At 40.8% G+C, this 23,661-nt stretch overlaps 1 protein-coding gene and 1 long non-coding RNA gene across 4 annotated transcripts; both read left to right on the plus strand.

The window, feature by feature from the left end:
- Positions 1-166: 166 nt before the first annotated feature.
- On the plus strand, positions 167-22,684 carry LOC114070684. Its single transcript, XR_003573959.1, has 3 exons — positions 167-335; positions 8,519-8,524; positions 22,674-22,684. It is a non-coding gene; the product is annotated as an uncharacterized LOC114070684 (long non-coding RNA).
- Positions 8,253-20,246, plus strand: INIP (INTS3 and NABP interacting protein). 3 transcript variants are annotated; one of them, XM_027907997.1, is made up of 5 exons: positions 8,253-8,359; positions 9,294-9,381; positions 14,744-14,846; positions 17,316-17,406; positions 18,293-20,246. In XM_027907997.1, the coding sequence occupies exons 2-5, from the start codon at positions 9,357-9,359 to the stop codon at positions 18,386-18,388; spliced, it is 315 nt and encodes a 104-aa protein (XP_027763798.1). In that variant the 5' UTR covers positions 8,253-8,359; positions 9,294-9,356; the 3' UTR covers positions 18,389-20,246. The 3 variants fall into 3 exon arrangements, with proteins under 3 accessions (XP_027763798.1, XP_027763873.1, XP_027763948.1); XM_027908072.1 differs by lacking the exon at positions 8,253-8,359 and adding an exon at positions 8,646-8,761; XM_027908147.1 differs by lacking the exon at positions 8,253-8,359 and adding an exon at positions 11,058-11,150.
- Positions 22,685-23,661: the final 977 nt, after the last annotated feature.

The raw sequence follows: 23,661 nt of genomic DNA on the forward strand, positions 1-23,661 counted from the left end.
GGAGAGGGGAGGCGGCCCAGGGCCGGCATCGAGACCCGCCGAAGCCCCTGGCTGGGCGGGTCGGGCCGGGCCGGGCCGGGCGGGGGGAGATATCGGGACCCTCGAAGCCCAGGGCTCTGCCGCCCGCCTCGCCGGGAGCCGCAGCCGCCACATAGGGCGGCCCCGACGGCGCTGGTGTCGAACGGCGGGTGAAGCGCCAGAAAAGCAACCCATCTCCTCGGCTTTTCCAGGCCGAGTTCGCCGACCTCAGACTGTGTGCGTGTTTGAAGGGAAGCTGTGGTAAAGTGGTGCAGGACGAGAGTTCCCCTGAAGTCGATGTGGATGTGGGCGGGAGGGTGCCCGAGATGGCAGCAGGGCTTCGGCGGCTCCTCTGCCAGGCGGGACCGACCCCATTCGGGCACAGGAAGGACAAGGCCCTTCCCCCGGGCCTCCCTTGCGATGGGAGTGCATCGCAAGTGGACACAGGGGAGATGCTTGCACGTAGGGCCAGCGAACCACAGAAACACGCTGTCGCTGATGGCCGTGTGTCTGCTTTCGCTGCATTTGAGACATAATGCATTTTTGTAGAGTAAGGAGCTGATAGATTATATTAAATCCTGTAGAAGTGATCCATGCAAATTTGTCATTGCATGTATCCATCACCGTGATCTATCCACCATTTAACAACGTGGGAAAAGTGCTGATGATTGTAGAATAATTATTAAATAGATGAAAAATAATAGTCTGGTTTAAGATAATCCCTAAGCAGATAAAGCAGCTAAATTTTTCTGCTTTTTTTTTTTTTTTTTTTTTTTGCAAATAATGTGCTCAGCACTAATTAGACTAGCGTAACATCATACTATATCTAGACTGCGACAGTAACATGCTACTGGGGGAAGTGATGTATTACTATGAGACTGTCACAATCCCTTCCAGCTATAGATAGATATATGAACATAAACACACAAGACTTGACCTAACAAGACTTGGATGCCTGAAATATCTCACTTGCGTCTAACTTTTCCCTGGGGGAGTACAATCCACTGAAATCAAAAGGGCAGCACCAGTACCTAAAGCTAAGGTAGCAAGTTTTACAGGTGTCAATGCCAGGTGCCACACAGCAGGACAAGCATGAGAGCACATGTGGACTGTCATTACAAAAAGAAATCCTACTTGTCATAGGGAAAAAAATATGGGAAAAAAAATCAATCCTTACTATAAATAACTATTCAGTATTACATAACGTTTGAACTCCAGTAACAATCAAAACTCCAAATCAAGTGCCAAGCCCCAATGAGAAAGCAGCTGTGAAAAACTCTTTGTTCATGACATGTTCATGACACAAACAACAACCTATTTATCAGGAAAAGGAAACAATTATCATAAATACATACATCTCAGCCATCTTCTAGACTATCCAAATCTTAAGTAGAAACTTGTGATAAAGCAGCAGGTCAGTTTGTATATCTGTTCTACTGCTCAGAAACTAGTTCCCCTCAGTGGGAACTCAACTCCCCTCCCCTCGCGAGAGCCTGTTCCTCAAAGGCTTATGACTTACTAAGAGCTATTCCTCTGTTTTCCCTTAAGCATTCTCACCCAGCTCTGTTTCCAGCTGAATCCTTCTCCAAAGGAAACCTGTCAGGGACACCCAAAACCTTCAACACTTGGAAACCTTGGGGCATTCTAGCTCTGTGCAGGTACAAATGACCCTCTGCTCATCAAACCTTGGCTTGGTGGACAGTGAGCTGAGCATAAGCCTTGCAGGAAAGACCTACACAGCAGGCAGCACAGGCAGCAGGTCGAGGGCAGAGTTTATAGCTCTCTGCTTGGCATTTGTTAGACCTTATCAGATACACTGTGTTCAGTTGTGGATCGTTTATACAAGATGCTGACAAACTGGACAAAGTTCAGAGGGGGCACTGAGACGGCTGGTGACAGGAACACTTGCCTATGAGCAGCAGTTGCAGGGCTGAGGGTTTTTCAGCCTGGAGCAGACGTGACTTCAAGGGCACTTAACTGCAGCCTCCAGTACCCCCTAGGGACAGAATGGAAGAGAGAACTGGGCTTTTCACAGCAGACATAGCAGGAGGACTAGAGACAAAGGACATCGATTGAAACAAGAAATTCCTGATGGAGGTTAGGAAGAATTTTTTCCCCCTGAAGACAGCCAAGAGGCAGAGCACATTGCAGAGAGAGGTTGTGCAGTGTCCACCCTTGGAGATTCTCAAGACAATCTAGTCTGATCTCATGTCTGAGCTTCCTTTAAGCAAGGGATTGGACCAGAGACCTCCCTATGTCCCTTCCAGCATGAAAGATTCAGTTATTCAGATAACATGTTGCTATAGAAGTCATTATGTCTAGTTCCTGAGGTTATGTAAGGTGACTTCTCAATTATCCTGTACACAAGAATGAAGTTCCATGCTCCAGAGATTTTACTTACTGACTAAAGACAGATGTCTGTCCTCTTCTGATTTTAGTAAGTATACTAAGTCTATAAAGATTGTACAGGTAGCATTCTAGGTTTAACAAAGACATACATTCAGAAGCAGATGCAAACTATGATACTGAGAATGAGAAGAAAGCCAGATTGGATGGGGATTTGAGCAACCTGGTCAAGTGGAAGGTGTCCACTGGGGTTGGAACTAGAAGATTTTTAGGGTCCCTTCTAACTTAAACCATTCTTTCTATGAGAAGAGTTCAAAATCATCAATCTTACCTCAAAATAGATTAAACTTACTTTAAATGTGTAATCTGAAAAATCTCTACAACTGCGTGGCCTTTTCTTGGCTGTATTCTCTGCAAGTTCATATTACAGACTAAGGTGAGCTTTAAGCCTCCCCTTCAGCCATGAGAAAAACCCATTTCAATTTTTTTTTAATATGGAAGACTACAATCTCATGTACTTGATTTCAAGGGCTGGAACTTCAAAAAGACAGAAGATAAAACAGTTTTAAGACTTGCATTTGAAATTAAGAGTTGGGAGCAAATTCTTGTACCTTGATTAGAACTAGTCACACATTATCAACAGAGGTCATAAAGAATTCCAAATCTTTTGTTCATGAAACAGAAAAAAGGCACGCTATGTAGCTGACTTCTTGTAGGAACTGTTTTCTACACACAAATAGAAAACCTCCAAATGCATGAGCATGTGGATCATGTGGGTCCAACAGCAGGCACAAGAAGTATAGCCAAAAACTGAGGAAGGAAAGTGTCTATTTTTTCTAACACCAGCAGTGAAGTAAGTAAATATTTTAATTCTTCTAAGAAATTATGAGTGATTAAAAACACGAGAATGTACCATTCTCTAGTTCCTACTCCTTACCACCAACTGTGATGGTATCATTTTATGACTGTAATACTTTCCTTGACCTTTATATTGATAGTTTTCGTCAAACATTGACCAAGCTAAAACCAATACACACATGAAACATGCAACCATAATAAAAGACTGAAAACCAAAATCAATGACAAGTTGAAAGGAGGCTGCCATTCAATGCCCATGTCTTAACCCAAGTTTAACTGAAAAAACTGGCATGCTCTCCTAGCAAAATCCTAACTATTATTTATTATTTTTACATCATTTCAGCTCAGAAACAAGATGAAACAGAATAGATATGCATGTAATGCTAACTGGGCAAGAAGAAAAATGGTCGATCTGGGGATCAAGAATCTCACCAATTTAAAACCAAAGGTCACCAGTTGCATGTGTTTTTTTCTGAAGAAAATAGCTCTGTCTCTGTATCACTGAAATGAAAGTCCTGCAGGCTACTTCTTTGGATTGTTGGATAAATAAGGAGAGAAAGGATCTACAGGTCACCTGTAGGAAGACTATTTACAAATTTAAAGATAGGCAGGACCTATCTTGTACTGCTGTTCTGATTTGAAGTGCCAGTTACTCCACTAATACCACTCAGGATGCTTTTTTAATGGCATATGGCTTTATAAGTGCTCAGTGTTAGCCTGAAAAGGACTCTCAGTTGTTTATTAACATTGTAATGCATCTTCATCTTCTTGTTCAGATAATGGAGACATAAAATGGCAGTAGAGTTTACAGTCAATATCAGGAGGCTAACTTCAGGTTGTATTATTTACTAGACCAAACATGTAAAGCCCACCTGCTTTTCATCAAGTATTCTATTTAAAGCCTAAATTATAGGATTCTTCTCTTAGTACAAACAGTACAAACAATAAGGTAGGCTGGAGGCCTTAACAGTCAAACTGTCAGGCTTGGCTAGTTTGCCAGGTCAAGAACAGTAAAAGCTCTTTTCTCACACTATCAACAGCCTCTCCTCAACTGCTTTATGTTTTCCCCACTGTGGTCTACGTTGGAGAGGATAATGTTCATGCTTGTCTGCACAAAAGCACATATGAAACCAATATGGAACAAGACCGTTCTAGAGGATGTAAAAAAAAATAAAATCCAGCTGTCTTTTGAAAAAGGTCCTTCCTTCCATATGCTACCAGAACTCATGTCTTGTACTGCAGAGATTGAAAAGGGCAGGCTTTTGACCCAACCCTGTTGAATCTTATGCTCCTGCTCATTGGCTGTCTGCAGAGATGGGATCAGTTTCAAGTCATCAGCACACAACATATGAGCACTCACACACACGAGTAAGCTAATGGCTAAGATTTTGCTGCATCAAAAGCCTTCAAAGCTGTCAAGTTTGATGGGGATGCAATAAACAGGATAGTGGGAACATAGGGCACTTGTGATAGAAAGGGAAAGCCCGTGCTAAATGGCTATCAAATGAAAAATCATAAATCCAGTCAAGGAGAAAGACCACGGATACAGTATCTTTAGGCAATAGGATATAAAAAAGTAATACAACTAAAATGTTTAAATACTCTTCATTCTACTTTGTTCTACGGTTTGGGTTTTTTTGTGACAAACCACAAAAACATAAATAAAGAAATAAAAGGAGGTGTTTAGGATGGCTCTGTATGAGTAGCACTGCCAATTGGAAATAAGAGCAGCATTCTGGAAGATCTTGGCTCAAGCCAAGGAGACATCCTGCACACACTATTTTCACTGAGTAGGGTTGCGGGGGGGAACAATGAGTAAATAATTATTTTACCTCAGCCTGTAGTGAATAGAACTGCCCATGGCCATTCTGAAATACTGACATTTATGATCATTCAGTATCACATCCAATTTAAAACAGGGTGGGGTTTTTATATAACGAGATACACAGATCCCTCTACTCCAACATGACAAGAACAGCCAGCCCGAAAAACAGCATTATATTGCCTCAAGAAACAGCTTGGCCAGATTTGTGAGGCAATGTTCAAGAACAGCTTTATTAAAATTTTATAATTACTTTCTAATAGACGCACTATAAATGCTACATTTTATATTTTTTATTTGATTACAGTGAACAAGAAGGAGGAATTTCAGGGAAAATGAAAGTATTCTGAAACACTAGAGATTAGACACCATTCCTTTCAAGGGCTTCATTCCTTCCTGTTTCTACAACCCAAGCAGGAAATATATTGACATTGATATGAAACTCCTCCCAAAGCCAAAGGATCATTTGACTTGAGGCAGGACTATGTTTTTGTGGAGATACTCAAAGCTACTGTGATCAGTTTTCACCACACTTGTACAGAAGCACAGAATTAATGAGCCACAGCTTTTCTGCACCTGAATTTCCTTGCTGATAATTCCTCCCCTCAACCTGCTACTTCTTTCCTTCCTTGATCCCCAGATAGGGACCACTTTCCACTTATTAATTCTTCTTAACAACATTAACTGTGTCCAAAAAAGAGCCCAGCAGCTTGGCCTGTCTGTCTCAAACTACATTTTTTTAGAATCACAACATCAGTCTGTCATGATGATGCAGAGAAATGCACCAGTTAGGATTACTGGCTGCGGTGCTGTGCTGGTCTCCACCCAGAGTGCTTCTCAGCAGTTAAGGATAACAAGCAAGATATCTAGATAAAATGAACTGCAGATCTTCTAAGAGAGAATAATTAAAAGGGGAAAAAAATTGCACATACGACAGTTCTCATGGCACAATGAGAAAGTACAAAATGAAACAAAACAAAACATAAAAATCAGAGGTGCTCAGTCAGCTGCTCATGCAAAGAGAACAGGTGAAAATAATAGTCATATGTGGGAATGGCAGCAATGTTTGCTTTCCACAGTATTAATTAGCACAGTTTTAAAGCAAACAGAAAACTCCCTGAGATTGCCTCCTGGTTTGGGTAGACACACACAGGCACACATACACTGGTTTTACCAGGCCAGCAATCCAGGTAACTAAATTCTACATCTGGACATTGCAGGTTTGCAGACATAAATTTGTTCAGTTTCTCAAATTTCACACTTAGTGTTTGAAAATTAGGTATAAATGCATGGACAGACAGCATACTTGGTAGCAGAATATTGCCTATCTCACAGAATCTACGTGTATAATACTAAGGCACATTATTTTAAGACAGATGAATCAATTAGTGTAGATACAGGATTTTTATACATTCTGAACCCTTTCAAAATGTAATTTATTTCTTCATCATCTAGTATAGCTGGCTGCAGCAGATTTTAAGAAATTGTTAATTGCCTTCAACATTTATATATATATTTTGTTGTCCAAGCTAATGGACTACTGTCGCATTTAGCACCTGGCACACCCTATGTACACTTTTACCAATGTAAATAATTCCATTGTAACTAAACAAACAGTTTTTAATAAGCCATTATTCCACTTCAGGCTTGAACAGTGATGAGGTTATGGACTTATACAGATTTATACCATGGACTAAACAGAAAGAGGAAGCACACAAAATTACTCTGCAGTGTCCAGAGGGTTTGACAACCAGATCCAGTATCACCTTTGCCATAAAGAAGTGCCATTTGCTCAGAAATGCCTGTTACGTATACCATCAAAACCTCAATACTAAAAAGATGATGTGTGTCTACACAGATACACCTTGAACTAATTCATACAAAAAAAAAAAAAAAAAAAAAAAAAAAAAAAAAAAAAAAAAAAAAAAAAAAAAAAAAAAAAAAAAAAAAAAAAAAAAAAAAAGGTAGTAACTGATTTCCTGTACCTATCTTTCAATTTGGTAAAAAAGAAAAAAAAGGCCTTTATGTATTGAAAATTGTTTAGTGCCCTAAAAGAACCCTGCATATAAAACTGAAGTAGGCAATGTGACTGATTTTTGGCTATCAAGAGGTCAGTGTTGTATGCAGTCTTTTAGATTATTTATTTATTGCAGTTCTTAATAATTGATTTTATTTATGAACAATCAGAGCTACAGCTGCTACGGGCCACAGTTCAAATCACTACTCAGCCTGGTTTGATTCAAACTGATTTTAACCACAAGGACATAAACAAAAAGTCACAGTTTGCTGTTACAAGACTAAGGCTTATCCTCCAGTTTAGACCAGATCACTCAATTAAAGATACTCTCATCTATAAACCTGTTACTTGACATTTCAAAAGCAAAGCATGCAGCAGTTCCATGAACAAACCTTTCTGAAATTCCTGCCAGATATTGTTGCAGTATCCAAACTGTGTGACTGTGATTAAAAAAAAAAAAAAAAAAAAAAAAAAAAAAAAAAAAAAAAAAAAAAAAAAAAAAAAAAAAAAAAAAAAAAAAAAAGGCAGGGGTGTCGGGGTGCTGGGGTTGTTTGGCATGGAGAGGAGGCAGCTCGGGAGGACCTTCTCACTCTACAACCACGTGCAACGAGGTTGTCGCCAGGTGGGGGTCGGCCTGTTCTCCCACACAACCTGTGACAGGATGAGAGGACATAGTCCTAAGCTGTGCCAGGGGAGGTTTAGGTTGGACATCAGGACGAAGTTCTTCACAGAAAGGATGATCAGACATTGGAATGGGCTGCCCAGGGAGGTGGTGGAGTCACCATCCCTGGAGGTGTTTCAGGAAAGACTGGACATGATGCTTTGCCACTCAGTGCTACGGTCTAGACGTGGTGTTCGGTCACAGGTTGAACTCAATCTCAAGAGGCCTTTTCCAGCCTAAGTGATTTTGTGACCCCTTCCCTTCCACTTGTGTTTTTTTTTCCCGTTTAACCGTGATGCTGCCTGGAGGCCCCCACAGTGAGACCCGAGGGTGAGGCCCTCGCGCTTGCTGCCGTGCCCAGGCGGATGAGGCAGGAAAGCAGAGCCTTACGGTTGCAAGGCCCGCTCCCCGTGGCCCGGCCATGCCTCCCCCCACCCCCCGCCCCGCGATCCCAATCCCGATCCCTCGGCCCGGCCCTTCCGGGCAGTGCGGGATGGGGCGGCGCCGTCGCGCGGGGAGCGCGTCATGGGCGGCGGGGGCGGGGGAGCCGGGGCGGGGGAAGATGGCGCTGGGGCCGCTGCGCTGCGGGTGAGGACGGCGGGGCTGCACGGAGCCCGAGCCCCGAGCCCTCGGACAGGTGGGAGCGGAGCGCAGGTAACGGAGCACTCCCGCCCGCCCGGCGAGGACGGCAGAGCTTGTCCATCGCTTGGGGGCGGGGGGGAGAGCCGAGCGGGAGAGCCCGTTCCCGAGGTTTAGGGGAGGCAGGAGAGGGTCGGGCCGTCCCTGGCTCTGGGAGAAGCGCGTCCCGACCGCTGTCGCTGCGCTTAATGCTGCCCTTGAGGCGCTGCCCCGGAGCCCGTGGGTCCAGGCGTGGCAGCGTCCTGGTCTCCCGTGGTAGCCTGGCTGAGACTCCCGGTTCGGTTTCCCGCGGGATTCAGCGCTCCCGTCCCTCCCCTCCGCCCGGCTGAGCCGGAGGGCTTCGCCGCCGTTTTTCACAGCTGGGCACCTGGATGGGAGCAGAAGTTGATGGTGGCTCGAGGTGACGAGGAACAAGCTCTTTTTTTGTTTTGCCAGAGCTGCAGCCACCTTCGGCTGGCCTTGTATCCGGGATTTAAATTGCCTCTCCTCAGACAGTCATTTTTTTTCTTGAGTTGGAGCCTAAACCGAGGTCTTCAAAGGCTTAAGCGTTTAAGGACTACAGTGGTTTAATGTGATTCTTAAATGAAGTCTGACATACCTTGTCAGGAAGAGGTTCAGTCGGGAAAACCCGTGTGTGACTCCAGAATAACTTTAAAGGTTGTTCTTACTAGAATAGAAATTACTAGAAATTATTATTACTACTAATATAAATTACTAGAATCTGAAAAAGAATTTATCGAAGCTTTTGATATTTCAGACTCAAAGTTTCAATCAGAACAATATAAACTGTATAATACCTTTTAAGCAATGCGTGTGTTGTGTTTGGCTTATGCTCTCTGACAGTTGCCACGTTTATGAAATCTCTAACAGAATGAAATGCAGCCTCTTCTTTTGAAGGAGTATGTCTGTCTTACGTTGTGCCTGTTTTGCAGATATTTGTGGGGGTTAAAAGGTTTGGACTACAGTTGAATAAAACAAGGGCTGAAAATTGAAGGATGGCAGCAAATCCTTCAGGACAAGGTAGGTTTTAATTTAAGTATTCAAGGGAGAAGTCTGTGTGCAAAATGGCAATGAAGTCACTATAACTGTAACTTTATTTAATGAAAAGATCAGGATGGGGAAGATAGGTGGGGCTGAAGGCAGCAGAATGGGAGCAGTCCTTTTGGGAGAAGGCACACACAGATTAAAGGGTTGAAAAAGGCCACTGGTGGCTGGGGAGCTCTGTGTTACTGAACATACTCTCATGTTCAGTTTAGAAAGTATCTGCCATGCCTGTGGTGCTGTGATCATTTCCTGAAGCTTATTTCAGATGCTTCCAGCACTTGATATTGAACATGACTTGCACTCAACATCAAGGAAAAGTCGGAAGACAAATGCATTGCATGTCATGATGAAAACAGCAAGACCCAGACAATAATATCTGTCCAAGGATAGAGAAAGTGGCCAGGCCTAGGTGAAAAAGCCAATTAAAATCATAATGCCAACTGCAATTAAATGTTTCTTTGTACAAAGAGGCAGCTGGATTGCATCCTTAAAATCGTTAAAAATATGGAAATGGTGCATCTATCCAGCTGAGGCACCTGTGTTAGAGACAGCTGAGGATGTCACACGGTGAATTAAAGGAGGGTCTTAAACCGCCCTCTAGAGGTTTTCTGGAAACCTTAGTGGGATTCTGAGGCTTATCTTCCATAGAAGAGCTGAGGAAAAGGGAGCTTCTTAGGTGTGGCTCTCTGCTTACTTGGTTATGAGAAATGAATTCTGTGTTCAGTTTCCTGGCAATCAGAGAATTCTTCACACACATCTCTGTGTGAGTCCTTTTCCAGCAAAGCAGTCCTGCAAAACTGTGTGTTGCTGGATGATACTTTGAGGGGCACCATATTAGTGTGTCCAAAAGACACATCTGACTTGCTACTTGACAAAAAGAAGGTAGTTTTTGGAATGGTTATTGAGATTTTGTGAAGTGTTGGAAGAGGAGTACTACAGATTGCAGATAGTTGTCTGTTTGCAAATTGTAACTCTGAGAAGTTTTTGGTACATAATGGTAAATCCTGCTTTATTCTGTGAATAACAAGTGAGCATCACTGCAAGGAATAGAATGTTGTCACAGAGAGTTAAAAGGTGCTTTTTCTTAAATATGTTGGTTTACTGAAAAAGGTGGGATGGGATTTTAGTCCCAAAGTACCTTTGCTTCCCTCCACATTCCAGAGTCTTATAAATTTAATAGAGTCTTGGAATCTGTTTTTATATTTGAGATATCCTTTAGAGACTCACTAAAGGAACCGTGTAATTGTCATGTGAAAATTGTTTGTACTAATCAGGCAAGAAACACTGTCCAGTTTAATTACCAAATAAGACTATAAATAGTACAACTAGGAAAATTAGAAAGGAATAGGTAAATACAAACAACAGTTCAGGGTTTCATCTTGGCCAGATGCAGTGTAGTAGTGAAAATGATTAAGATAAACACTGCATTTTTTAGCTTGCTTCATGGCATATGTGTTAGCACTGTTCAGGCAATTCATTCTGCTATTTCTCTCTTTGTGGGCTAAAGGAAGAAATTTACTGAAACACTGGAAGGTTTATGAGTTATTAGCCTTCTACGCAGGTAGACCATCTTGTTAATTTTTTGTACCACTGCTGTGCTTTTAATCAGTGCCAGGTATTTCCTTAGGAGTTGAGTTTTCTGTCGATTACAGACTTGGACTATAAAAGTTAAGATTCTGCGGATTTGACTGCCTTTTATGCATTGACCTCTTAGAAAAGCACTCCTGAGGAGGAGCTGCACGAGTGCAGCAAAACCAAGCAGAATTGAATGAAAAACATTATGTCAGGCTGTTATTGCCACATGGAACTGATTGCATGAGCCTGGCTACAGCATTTGAAAGAAATGGGAAAGCTTCTAGCATGCTGTGTGTTGTCCAGACCAGAGCTTATAGACCAGAGTGGTACACTTTGGGGGGTGGAAGTCATCTTCTAAGTGACAGAAATCACTTCCAGGTGCTCAGAAATACACTACTGCTGCAGCCATACTTGGCAGTATTTATGCTGTTACACGTCTATGGACAAATGATAAATAATGCCTCTTATAAAAAAATTACATATACTGTGAATTTTTAAGCAACTAACAAATTGAGGAAAAGAAGCGATGAAAAGCAAGAACTTTAAAAAAGATAAAGGTAATAATACTGTTTCTTGCTGTGCAGAGTTAGTAGAACTAACTGACATAATATTAGTGAGATAGGGTGGTAAGAGTAGGTGTTGCGATCAGGTTAAAGAGTGAAACTTGCTGTGAACTCTAAAAACTACCAGTATCACTCAGCAGGGCTTCAGCTTTCTCTGTTTTTGTGCCATCATGTGCAGAACATGGGTGCAAGTAATCTCTTGGCTCCTGCACAGATACAATGCTTGATGTCAGAAGTAGAGGTGTCAGAAGGGTTTAACTTTTAAACGACCTGATTTGTCTGTGTTAAGAGAGTTATCTGAGAATCTAGGTGCTCAGTTTGACATCTGACACTGCCAATAATCTGTTTAGCTGCCTTGAATGGGTCATTTTGTGTCAGGACTCTTGTGTCTGCAAAGCAGGGAAGAGTATTAATGAACTGTAATATTCATGAGCTGTTCAAACTCAATATAGTAGTGCAACTCAGCCCAATCAAGGGAAGTCAAAACTTACAGCTTTTTAAAGAAGTTCCTGTGTTTGAAAATCTGCACTTCCTTTCACAGATGGGAATCCGGTCTGTACTAAGGATAGCTTTTGTTTTCTGGATGTCCACATTTTTAGTACTAGAAAGCAGAACAGACATATCAAATCTACAGATGAAAAATTATTTATAATTGAAGTAGGAAACTTTTGTGTTTCAAGTTTGTCTTGGATGCCTGAGCAGAGAAGAATCTAAATTAAAGTCTTACTTATATATATTGCCAGATATGATTAAGTATTTTGTAAGGATGCCAGATTTTCTCTGTAAACTGGCTTTCTCATGTTCCACCCCCTCCATTGTTAACTTTTAAATGAAAGGTTTTGGTTTGCATTTTGAAGAAGTTTAAAACATCTGTAGGAACTTCACATTGCTCAGCTGAGAAGAGCTAGCATGCATATGTGGATTAAACTCCTTCACTTTCTCAAGTGGCCTTTTTTCTCCTTACCATTAACAAATTATAAACAAGTGACTTTTTCAGCACAGCAGATTGCTGATGGTCACTGAATTCTAGAGCAAAATGCTACTTTAAAAAAAGGACAATCAATCAAAGAAAAAAACCCGCCACACAGCTCTTAGTAGAGAGGTCAGAAAGGGAAGAAAAAATACTTATTTTGTTTCTGAATCCCTCTAGAGTTTCTGCCATAAGATACTGTAACAAGTCATATTAAAATAGAAGACAGTGACAATCTTCAACTGTTTCTGATCACAGTTTAAAAACAGCATTTAAAATGTCTCAAGCCTTTCTGAATCATACCATCTGCTTCACGATAAATTTAAGCACATTTAGTCTTTCTTTTTTAGCTCACAGCAACCTTTATTAAAAAGTTGTCTCCCTTTTCTTTCCTCATTCACTGTATCATCTGAATTCCAAGCATGCATTTAGATTTATGCAGTTCAGGGTAGTAGCAGAAGGCTGCTGAGTAATATGTCAGGCATTAAGCTTTTTGGCTGAAAACTGTGTAGAATAAGCATATAGACATGATTGCTTAAGCTCAGACCTTTTTAGGGGTGCTTCAGTCATCCTGTCAAGGCATTGTCTCCAGAATTTACAAGAAGGTAAAATCTGGGCTAGCTGCAGCTCCAAATGTTGAATCCTAGCTTGTTAGGAAGATTTCTCAGCCTTTATATGTTTTAGACCACACATTCAGCTGTGTTTTAATGTTCCAGGTTCATTGCAAGTCCAGTGTCTTCAAAAAGGAGTTGATGTACAATACCTGAAAAGCAGAGAAACATGAATCAAGCACTTACAAGATAGTTTAAGTGAAGTTAATGCAACGTGGAAAGGAGAGATTAGGAGAAAGAAAAAATAGCAGTTAATTAAATGTAATTTAAAAAATTCTATTAAATGTAAAAATTACTATTTTAAAAATTTTTAATAGTTATTTTATTGGCATGTTAGTTATAGTTATTACTATAACTTGTAATTAAAAAGACTACTCCTTTTTAGAACACCTGAGACACTGAGGCACATGGGTGCCTATGTTAGGCATAGTAAAAGAGAAAGGTGAGGATTTGATAGCAAGGCAGTATGGATGCAAGTTGTTATATAGAGTTGAAGGTTTCTGTCTGGTAATTATCTCCTTCACTGAGCCATTGAGATGAAAGGAATACTGGATAATGTAATTGAACAGAAGGTCTCTCAAAGGCAATGAACTTTGAGTGCAACTACTGAAAATAAATCATTTTACCTTGACATGCTAATGTTCTCCTTAAGTGTCTGGCCTTAACAGCTTGTGGGCTACCATGTTTTAGTGCTGTCACTAAAACAGTGCTCAAGGCAGGAGCCCAACACACAGCAGTTTCCAGTGGGAATGACTTTGACTTTTTGTATGGAGGAAGTAAAGGAGATAGCTTGACTGCAATGAGAACCTTTATTCTATAAGAATCCTGTGTAAGTACATACAGTAGCTTTGCCACGTTTTCACTTAGAAGGCAGCTATTTTGGGCATTTTTGAATGCTCTACTTCCTGACCCCTTCTGTAATATACAGGGTTTCTTTGGGAGAATGATTTACAAACAAAATGTTCTTGTATTGTGTACAGACAGTTTAATTTTGCTTCTCTACTCCAGCATTGTGATCGTCCTCACAATAAGGGTAGTGTGTTTATGTAAGGACATCAGTGTATATATACTAAAACCTTTCTGCATAGGTTGAATGAAAGACAGTGTTTGTATAAACACATGTGCAAGCCTAGTGATCATTCTTACCTGTTACATGCATAGTACTTGTGTTATAGTTTGAGTTCTCTAACATGAGAAATTAGGCCCTGTGAGTATATTACTCCATTGTTATCATTGAGTTGAACATTCAGTTACTGCATTTTAAATCTACAGCCTGGTAAGTTCACCTTTTTTTTTGGAAGACAAGTATTTGATCGTATACCTTGACTGTAGCTCCAGAGCTGGCTTGGGGTAGAATCTAACTTGAGTTAGAAGCCTCTGTTTTAAAATGTATTAATATGCGTGATGATAGCTTATGGAAGCTATTGCATGTTACAAAATGAGAAAAGGAAAAATGAAGCCTATTTATTAATAGCCTTTTTTAAATGGTTACAAAGCTTGGAAGGTTAGTGTATTCATCTTAAAGTAATTTTGTACAGGGATTTATAATTCCTCAAGGTTAGAGTTGGGCCACAGATATAAAATAAATATCTCTAATATTTTTCTGTCATTCCTACCAGGTTTCCAGAATAAAAATAGGGTTGCAATCCTGGCAGAACTAGACAAGGAGAAGAGAAAGTTACTTATGCAAAACCAGTCTTCCACAAATCACCCTGGAGCCAGGTATTTTATGTTCTTAGACCTATTTGAACATCACTGATTACATCAAAGGAAAAAATAGCAAGTGAGCTGTAAACTTAAACAAATACTTATCAGAAATGTTTTCTGATTATCCTTAATAACAAGGCAGAGGGACATGGCTCTCTTTAGGAACATAGTATTATTTTAAATTGTTCACACCCCCTGAATTTAGGCTTACAGAATTTCCATTTGAGAATGGGAGAAGCAGATATGCTTACTCAGGTGTACTAAAGTCTATGATAATGCAAAATTAGGAAGCAGGCACTGAGAAAGCATTTAATTATTAAGCTAAAATGCTCTAAGGAGTGGAAGTAGCAGATCATTAGGTGCAGGATACTGTGCATTTAGAGAAGAACAATTACAGCAGAATTGAGTTACTCTTGAAACTCCCTATGTGCAAGACAAAGCTGCTTTATGTTACTGCAGATAATCTCATAAAAGATGCTGTGTTGTAAGGATGATTCTGCACTGTAAAGTGTAATAATCTAATCTGAGTTTAAGGGCTGTTACTGGGATTTCTCCCATACAAGGAAAAAGATAAGATTTGCATCATAAATCAGTAACTAGAAAATCACGCAGTAATTTATATGGAGAATTTGAGATACTCAAACTTCTGGGTTAGCATGAGGTGAGTGCAGTGACATATTCTAGACACAGCGTAATATGCAGTATCAGTTCAGGAGTCAGGTACTCTGAATACAGTCCAAGGGCTGCTCCTTTTCAGAGAGATTCTAGGTCATGTAATTCCTTCATGATGTAAAAAAGCGTGCATAATACTTGAAATAGCCTGAGTTAGATCTCTTAAGTGAGATGTCTAATTATTAATAGTAACTATGCAGTTATTATTCAAGCAAAATTGTTGATATGAAAATCAGAATATCATGGTGTTATGTACAACCCCTGACTCCTGGCAACAGTGTTTCTGTAGGCCATTACAAGTCTGGCAGAGTTTTGGAACTGCTTGTTTACTTTCTTTTCTCTTTAGGGAAAAATAACACTATATTTTAGTAAGCATAATTAGAATTTACTAATTTTGAATGTGGGGACAGGGGGAACCTGCAATGCAGCAGTCAAGCTCTCTGCTTTGGCATGGTGGGCTGTTGCGTGATTTTTGAGAAGCTGACAGTTTTTTGGTGTTGTGCCAAAGGTCTTGGACTACAGAGTTGTCAAAAATGAGGCCATAAAAATTCTGCAGACTTGACTGAAAGAGCTTGATTTACCTAAAGCACTATGGGGGAATGGACAGTGCAAGGATGAATGAGTTAATATGATTTCTGGCCTTGGCACAAGAATCCTCCATCCAAGAACAGAAGACCTTTCTTGAAAAGTGTCAGTTTATGATGAAGCCTTAAGATTATCTACAGAAATATTGAAAAGTTAGAGGCTACAGTTTAAATGCAAAATAAATACCTTCAGAATAATTGAAAATACTGTTTTAAATAAACTGAATAGTACTTTTCCCTGTCAGTGAAGCTTATCTTAATATTTGTCAAAAGCAACAATCCTCTGAATAGTTTAGCTTTTGTTAACGCATTTAGGCATAGATTTGGCTAAAGATCTTTTCATGAGCGTGACTGCCTTTCAAAAACTCATTTACTAAATCAGCTGTTGACATTGAAGCTACTGGGAAAGTTCACATGATGAGTTTGCTTGGATCCCTTGTCATTTGTACTTTTTTCTCTGTGACTGAGAGCTGGGCTTTCAGTGTGTCTCCGGTGACAGTTGTGTTGGGATACAGTTCTAATGGCAGTCCTCACTGATTTACGTCTATTACTTTCATAGAGTTGGGAATGCTTTTTATGTCTTTTTTTGCTTAAGAAAGTGGACAAGTCCTAAGATCTAAAAGACAAGAAAAAACATTTATAAATTTTAACTTGAAACCTTACATATTCTGCGCTAAGATAGTTTCAAATCAGTTTCAGGTACTCCCAGCTATCAGCAGGGGATCATTATTTCAGTTAACATCAACAGGAAACTCCTTTACCATAAGTAGTGAACTGGTGCCCAGCTGCCAAAGAACTACTCTTTTACTGAAGTCTGCAGAACTCCTATTAGTGCTTCTGTTCATCACAGCTGTTTAGAACAGTCACTTGGTGACTGAGTAGTGCTGAAAGCACCAAGCTATTGTTTTAAAAATTGCTGACATTGTCTAATGCTGCGCCCCAGTGGTTTCATTGACTCCAGTGGGACTCAACCCATGAGCAAAATCCACTATAGGCTTCAGGTGTAGTTTGGCATAAGTTGTTTATGTCTCAAATGATACAGCTATAGTCACTCCATTTACCTTTTTCCTCTTATATTAACAAATAGTAATTCCAAACAGTAATTACCAACTGTCAAGCCATGAGTCAAATAAACCGTGAGTTGAGGAAGTCAAGGAATCTGTGGCTAGAATGGCCAGGACACATTTTTCCTCTGGTCTGTATGATACCATCTTGTTCTTTTTTGCAGCATTGCACTTGCAAGATCACCTCTGAACAAGGATTTCCGTGATCATGCTGAGCAACAGCACATCGCAGCACAGCAGAAGGCTGCACTGCAGGTAAACTACAGTCAATTATTAGCTTGGCTCTGGTTTAGATGTGCAGTCCTGCACCTATAGATACTGAAGAGCCATCTCCTTGGATGTCAAGAGCTCCACCCAGCCCCACAGCCCTCTCTTTGTGTCTCTGTTGAACTCCCTCCAGTTTCTGTCTCAAACTGAACTCAAAGTTTCCCTTGGCCAGCTGGCTGTGCTGTTGATGATGAAGTCCCCTGTGCCAGTTAGCCTTGATCACTGCAAGGGTACACTGCTGGCTCAATCTAAATTTGATATCCAGAAGGGCTTTTCCCTGGTGGTGGAAGGAAGGAATATGCAGGCCATCTAACTTGCCAGAGTCCAGTAAGTTAGCAAACTACCAGGAAAGGAGTATGTAGGATTTCACAAAGGTTGTTCACAGCCATCTTACAGTGCCCCCCTCAGGTGAACAAACACATAAATGTCATGTGAGCAGAATGCTGGTGTTCCATGTTGTACCAAAATGCGTCTGGTAACACGCTGTTTGTACGTGCAGGCTCAGGTTGTGGGACAGTCATGCACAATTCTGGCAATTTCTGTGGTAGCTGTCACAAATCAAGACCTCTGAGTTTGTTATAGATGGGAGTGGAAACATGGGGTCTAGGCAAAGAAGAGAAATCAGGAGCTGATTTACCAGTAGCCTCATCTCCATGGGATTTGCTGAAAAGAACAGCAGGAAATGTCCAAGTTAATTGCCTTGATGGGCCCTGTTCCAGTGTGACTGATCTAAAATGCTGGGTTTGAATTTGACTATCAGATTTGAGGAGAAGACTGAGAGAAATAAATAATTAATGCTGCAGAAGCCTTGAAGTCTTAAATTATGTCAGTGCTACAGGGAGTTACGCTTTAACAAATGCTTTTCTCTTTCCAGCATGCACACGCACATTCCTCAGGATACTTCATAACTCAAGACTCTGCGTTTGGAAATCTTATTCTTCCTGTCTTACCTCGAATTGAGGCAGAATGAGGAGTGTTGTTTCTCAGAACTTCAAGATCTGTGTCTCTAGCAGGAGCTGTCTGACCTTTTAATTTCTTTACATATCTTCAAATCTATTTTTTTCTGTATTTTTACAGTTACCTTCCAGGAATGTGAGCTGTCATGATGGGGAAGTAGTGTTGTTGAACAACAATTTTTATCCTGTATTACTGTTCCTCTGTCAGGTCAAAGTCAAATGTAAGACTTCCTTGTGTTTGAAGTGCACAGGGTTTGCTCCTCCCTGTTTCAGTGCTTCCTTTAAATAAACATCCAAAACAGAGTCATCAAGAGATGCACATGTGCTCTGTCACTATTTGTGTTTCTTTTTATTGTGTAGAGGTACAATATTTCACTTCGATGGAAGACAAAAGTTACTTTTGTCCATCAAAACAGATGAATTTATCAAATCCATCAGTCAGTCTTCCTCCCCCCTCCTGCCCCCTTGTATGCAGGTGTTTCTAGTGTGCTGTTTGCTGTTGTGGTATCATCTGATCTCAAGTCTTTAGTTACAGTGTGCATACCTCTTACCTTGTTTTGGGAAATATGAAAGTGAATTAAAGTGGGGAAAAAGGCAATTGTTTCAAACAGGCTTTTTACAGGCAAAAGAAGTCATAAATTCTCTGGACATCTCAGATGGAAGGTGTTGTCTGCAAAGACAACGCAGTTTGAAAGGTCATATTTTTCTAATGATGCCTTTTCCAATACTTACTGTGTTTAATTTTTGTTTGCTTATTTTTTTTTGTGTTTTTATCTGTGGTAAACAGATCTGCATCCTGCTGAAAGAAAGTCTATTGATCTATAGTAAATTATTTTGGAATTATGGTCATACTACCAGGATAAAGTAACTTAGAGTGAAAAATAGTCCACATAGATGTTCTTATATCTCCACAGTTTTAGTTATAAAATTATGCTGGTACATTGATTATTTTACTTATGGAGACAAAGTTTAGAAAATAAAAAACAACAAGAAAATGTATGTCAGAATGAGAAATCAGAAAGCATCTGTTAAATTGGTGCCCATTTGAAGTAGCTCCATCCTTTGCAGAAACTTAGGTGTCCCATGAAGTTTCCAGGGTTGTAGCCTAAAAATTTCCGTAGGGACATCCAGGGTATCCTGTTTCCATTTGCAGGGGATTGCCTCTAGCCAGTATGCCCTACTGAACTGTAAGCACTGTTAACATTTTTATTACTCATGAGTACAGAACAAGTACCAAGAGAGGGTGCAGGTATGAGGAAAATGCCACTGCTCTCATGTACCACAGCTGAGTATAGAGCTTTGCAGAAGCTGGAGCATACTGAAACATTTTCAAGAAGGAGGATCTTGTGGAGCCGCCTCATAGAGCTTAAAGGTGTGCAGTTTTAACATGAAGTGTTCATACCACATGCTTTTTTGAGGGCTCTGATGTGGTGAGTTATGGGAATGATGGTGAGTTTTCTGGGCAGTGGAGAAAGAAGTCACTTCTGGGGTCAGTGTTAGGCTCTGTGTAGCTTTTTAATACGAAGAGTAGCTACTCTATGAAATTGTTCTGACTACTCATTATTCTATAATATGACCTGAGTATCTTAGATGCTTTGAAGAAAAAGATCTGAAAAATCTCAGTGTAGAACAGGCACTCACGAAGCAGTCCAAGCCTGGAAATGTGCAAAGGCAGAGAAGTTAAAGCAGACACAGCAGAAAGTTTGGATTTTATACTTTAGTTGAATTTCACATTAAAGGGGCTCTGTGCTAACCGTTTGAGCTACAGAATCAATCAGTGCTGCTGTACAGTCTGCATTGGATCCAGGCAATGAAACAGTAAAGATCCTTCTTTGGAAAGTTATAGTTGCCCCCCTGAAGGAGTTAACACTTGCTGGCTGTTTTCACTTGGGGTATGGAAAGAGCTGCTGTTGGAAATTCAGGGCCTGGGCTCAAGGATGAAGATATTCAAAAGGGGAAAAATTAACACAGCTGCTGTTATATTTTTGAGTTATAATGCCTCAAATTATTTGTCATTGTGAGGATCTTGGTGAGATATATAGAGAAAATTCACTATCAAATATAAAAATTATGTATATGAAAGCTTCTATCCTAGAAACTGCAGGCTGTAGCAATTAGTGTCAGATGGATCAATTTGTCTTGCCACTCTTATTTTTTCTTTTCCACTATTAATCAATATTAAACCCATTAATCTATCCCTATACAGTAATTTCAGCAAAATCTTTCCTCCTGTTGGAACTTCACGTTCAAATCATTATTAGTTAGAATATGGGTGAATGACTAAGTGTCTGGGATGTCTTGCTTCTGGCAGTGACCATTAACTTGATCATATGAAAACAGAAGGCTTGCAATCTAGTGTTGACCTCTGTACCTAAAGGTATCTTAACACACGTAACTCAAGAGCCATTTTATTTCATTTGGTACTAGTAAGTGGCTTTTCCACTCAACACAGATGGCTGGAGTAGAGCCTATAATTGGAGCTGGATGGTGGGGTGGGAGCAGGTCACAGTACTGGGCTGACACACACTTGAGATTTTCTAAGTGGTGGCAGTCATCATCTGTCAAAAACATGAGGTAGAGGTCAAATGTGTTGCACTGAAAGAACTGAACCACAGTTTGTTTCTTAGCTCTGTGCTGTTTTTCTTCCATTAGACAAGTTTTTTCTCCACATCTTTATTTTCCAAAGTCACTCACCATTTCCCCACCACTTTAGGCTCTGGGTCAACCCAAGAAGCTTGGCCTGTAGAGCCACCTGTGGTTTCCTACAACTACAGGCTTTCAGTCTCAGTTTTTCCTTAGTATTTTCATCCTGCTGAGGTCATAGAAGCACTGGTATGAAACTGCTCAATAGCACCTGATGTTACATTTGCGATTTACATCAGAACACGTCTCCAGGATGCAGGACCACTGCCTCCCTGAGATCGTGCTCTATGGAGAACTTGCCACTGGCTGCTGCAAGAGAGGAGCCCCGAAGAGGAGATACAAGGACTGCCTGAAACAATCCCTCAGCCTTGGCCATATTGATCACCACCATTGGTCTACCCTGGCCTCCAATGGGGAGGCCTAGAGACACACCATCTATAACGCTGCTGCTGCTTTTGAGAACACACCCAGGATCACTCTCGAGGAGAAAAGACAACGCAGAAAGAATCGTGTCTCGTCGATATCACCTGGGGAGTCTTTCTGCTGTACCTTCTGCAACCGGACTTGTCTATCTCACATTGGCCTTTTTAGCCATCAGCGCGCTTGTAGCAAGCATGGGTAGAGCCCTTCTCAAATCTTTGTTTGTGAAGCCTAGCCATGATGACATCAGAACACAAAATACTCTATCAAACTCACTGTTGGAAAGAAATTACACTCCCTGATGTCGCTTGCCTAGATGTCCCTAATTGCATTGATGTGTTCAATCAGTAAAAGTTGATAAATACTGCTTTTGCCTTCATGTGCTGTGAGCACCAGACAAGCCAGCTGCTTGTCCTGTTTGCAAGTCCTGGGAACACAGCTGGGTAGCTGCTCATGAGGCAGAGCCTTGTCTGATGTAGAGACTTCAGATGGCTCCAGGCTTTTATTAGATTATCTTTCTCACTTAAAGGCCAGAGGTCATTTATCATCTTGCTGCATAGCAGAGAAGTTAGTGCTCTGACCTAAGCCTTGCAGAAATGCATGAAGAGGCTGGGCTTTTACAAAACATCCTCCTTAGGAAGAAGGGAAGGGTATCGATTGTAAGGGGGAACATGAGCTTGAAATGATAGAAGGAAGTGCAGACAATGAACAACTTTCTATGGCTTCACTCACAGAATTTGCAGCAGAATTTCACACTTGCAGAATTTCAGGGACAAAGCACAAGGGCTGAAGGAGGGCAATGAGCCTAGAATAGTGTGGGATGTCGTCACAGATGTGAGCAGGCAGTGACTATCTCAAAGCATCCTCTTGAGCATTAAGATAGTTAAAACAAGACTTGGTGTATTCACCAGGAAGAAGTATTGCTAAGAATAGTTGTCTTATGCAGGTATTGTTCTTTAACCTTGTATCTGCATAAACTTAAGGAGGATGAGTGAGAAAGCAGCTGGATGACTCCTTATGATCAAATTTGCAGCGGTGATGATTCCTCCTGACAAATCAGCTCAAATAGCAAGTTTTCTTCAAGGATAGTCAGTCAGTCCTTCTGCTGAAAGGACTTCCACTGAAACTGAAGCCGATGCCTCTGTTTGAGGGAACATATGGTAACCAAAAAGACATGAATTGTAAGGAAAAAGTTAAGAGAAGGTAGCTACTCTGCTGGATGGTCTGTGTGTTCAGACACCTCTGAAAGGGGTGGTGGACAGAGAGGGAAGGATTGTCTGGCACCCAGCTAGAAGAGTCTACCTGTTGAGAGCTTTAAAACCTGATTTATGTTTTGCTAAGACACACACAAAATCCTACAGCACTTGCTAGTAACACCCATGTGTCTGGAAAGCCTGCTAATCAGTGCATTCGGAAACACTTTTGGAGGGTGTAGGGAATTCTTCTTGGGCTAAAGTATGCTATAGTGAACCTTCTGTAGTGAACTGTAACTTTAAAGACTAGTCAGCAAAGTGGACTTTGCGTGCTGTTGTGTGAAAAGCTTGCTCCAGTGAGTTTCTGCATTTGTTGGAACCACAGAGCTTGGCCCAGGCATTTTACAAGGATAACACCTTCTCCTTTTTTCCTAGTTCTTGCTCTTCATAGAAGGAACCCTTGCAGAAATTACCTTTACACTCCTTCGTTGAATACAGGTTTTTCAGAGAAGAAGGAAGGATAAATGCACTAAATAGAGAAAGGTTGATTAGTGCTGTGGGACATTATTAAAAATTATATTAAGTACTGGTGAGGAAATTCCTCAGTTACTCCGCTCTACCATGTTCATTCAGGCATTGAATTCTGAAAGGTGGTGACATTGTTCTCAATCTGTTCTTAGTTATGGTCTCTAGCTGGATACTTTAGTGGCAGTGGATGCTACTTTCTGCATAAAGGTTTTGTAGATAGTGCCTGGAAGTTGTTCAAAACCTACAGTAAAAGTACAAATCACAAGCTTACATGCCACCTTCGCTATGCACATATGGTGCACTGTACATTAGCATGTGTGTAGTACTGGTTGGCAGTGCAGGAGTTTCAGTAAGGAAAGATGTCTCATTGTTAGAAATATGTGTTCATTTACAGACATCTTTACATCTTCACAGGCTTTTTCAGTGTGTAAACTGAATCCTCACAAGGCAAACTGTTATCTTCATTTTAGCAGATGAAGAAAAATACAAAGGGATTCCAATGC

This window comes from Empidonax traillii, unplaced genomic scaffold (genome assembly GCF_003031625.1).
Source record: "Empidonax traillii isolate 1590-97213 ecotype Southwest subspecies unplaced genomic scaffold, ASM303162v1 scaffold3:size4013460, whole genome shotgun sequence".
NCBI lineage: Eukaryota > Metazoa > Chordata > Aves > Passeriformes > Tyrannidae > Empidonax > Empidonax traillii.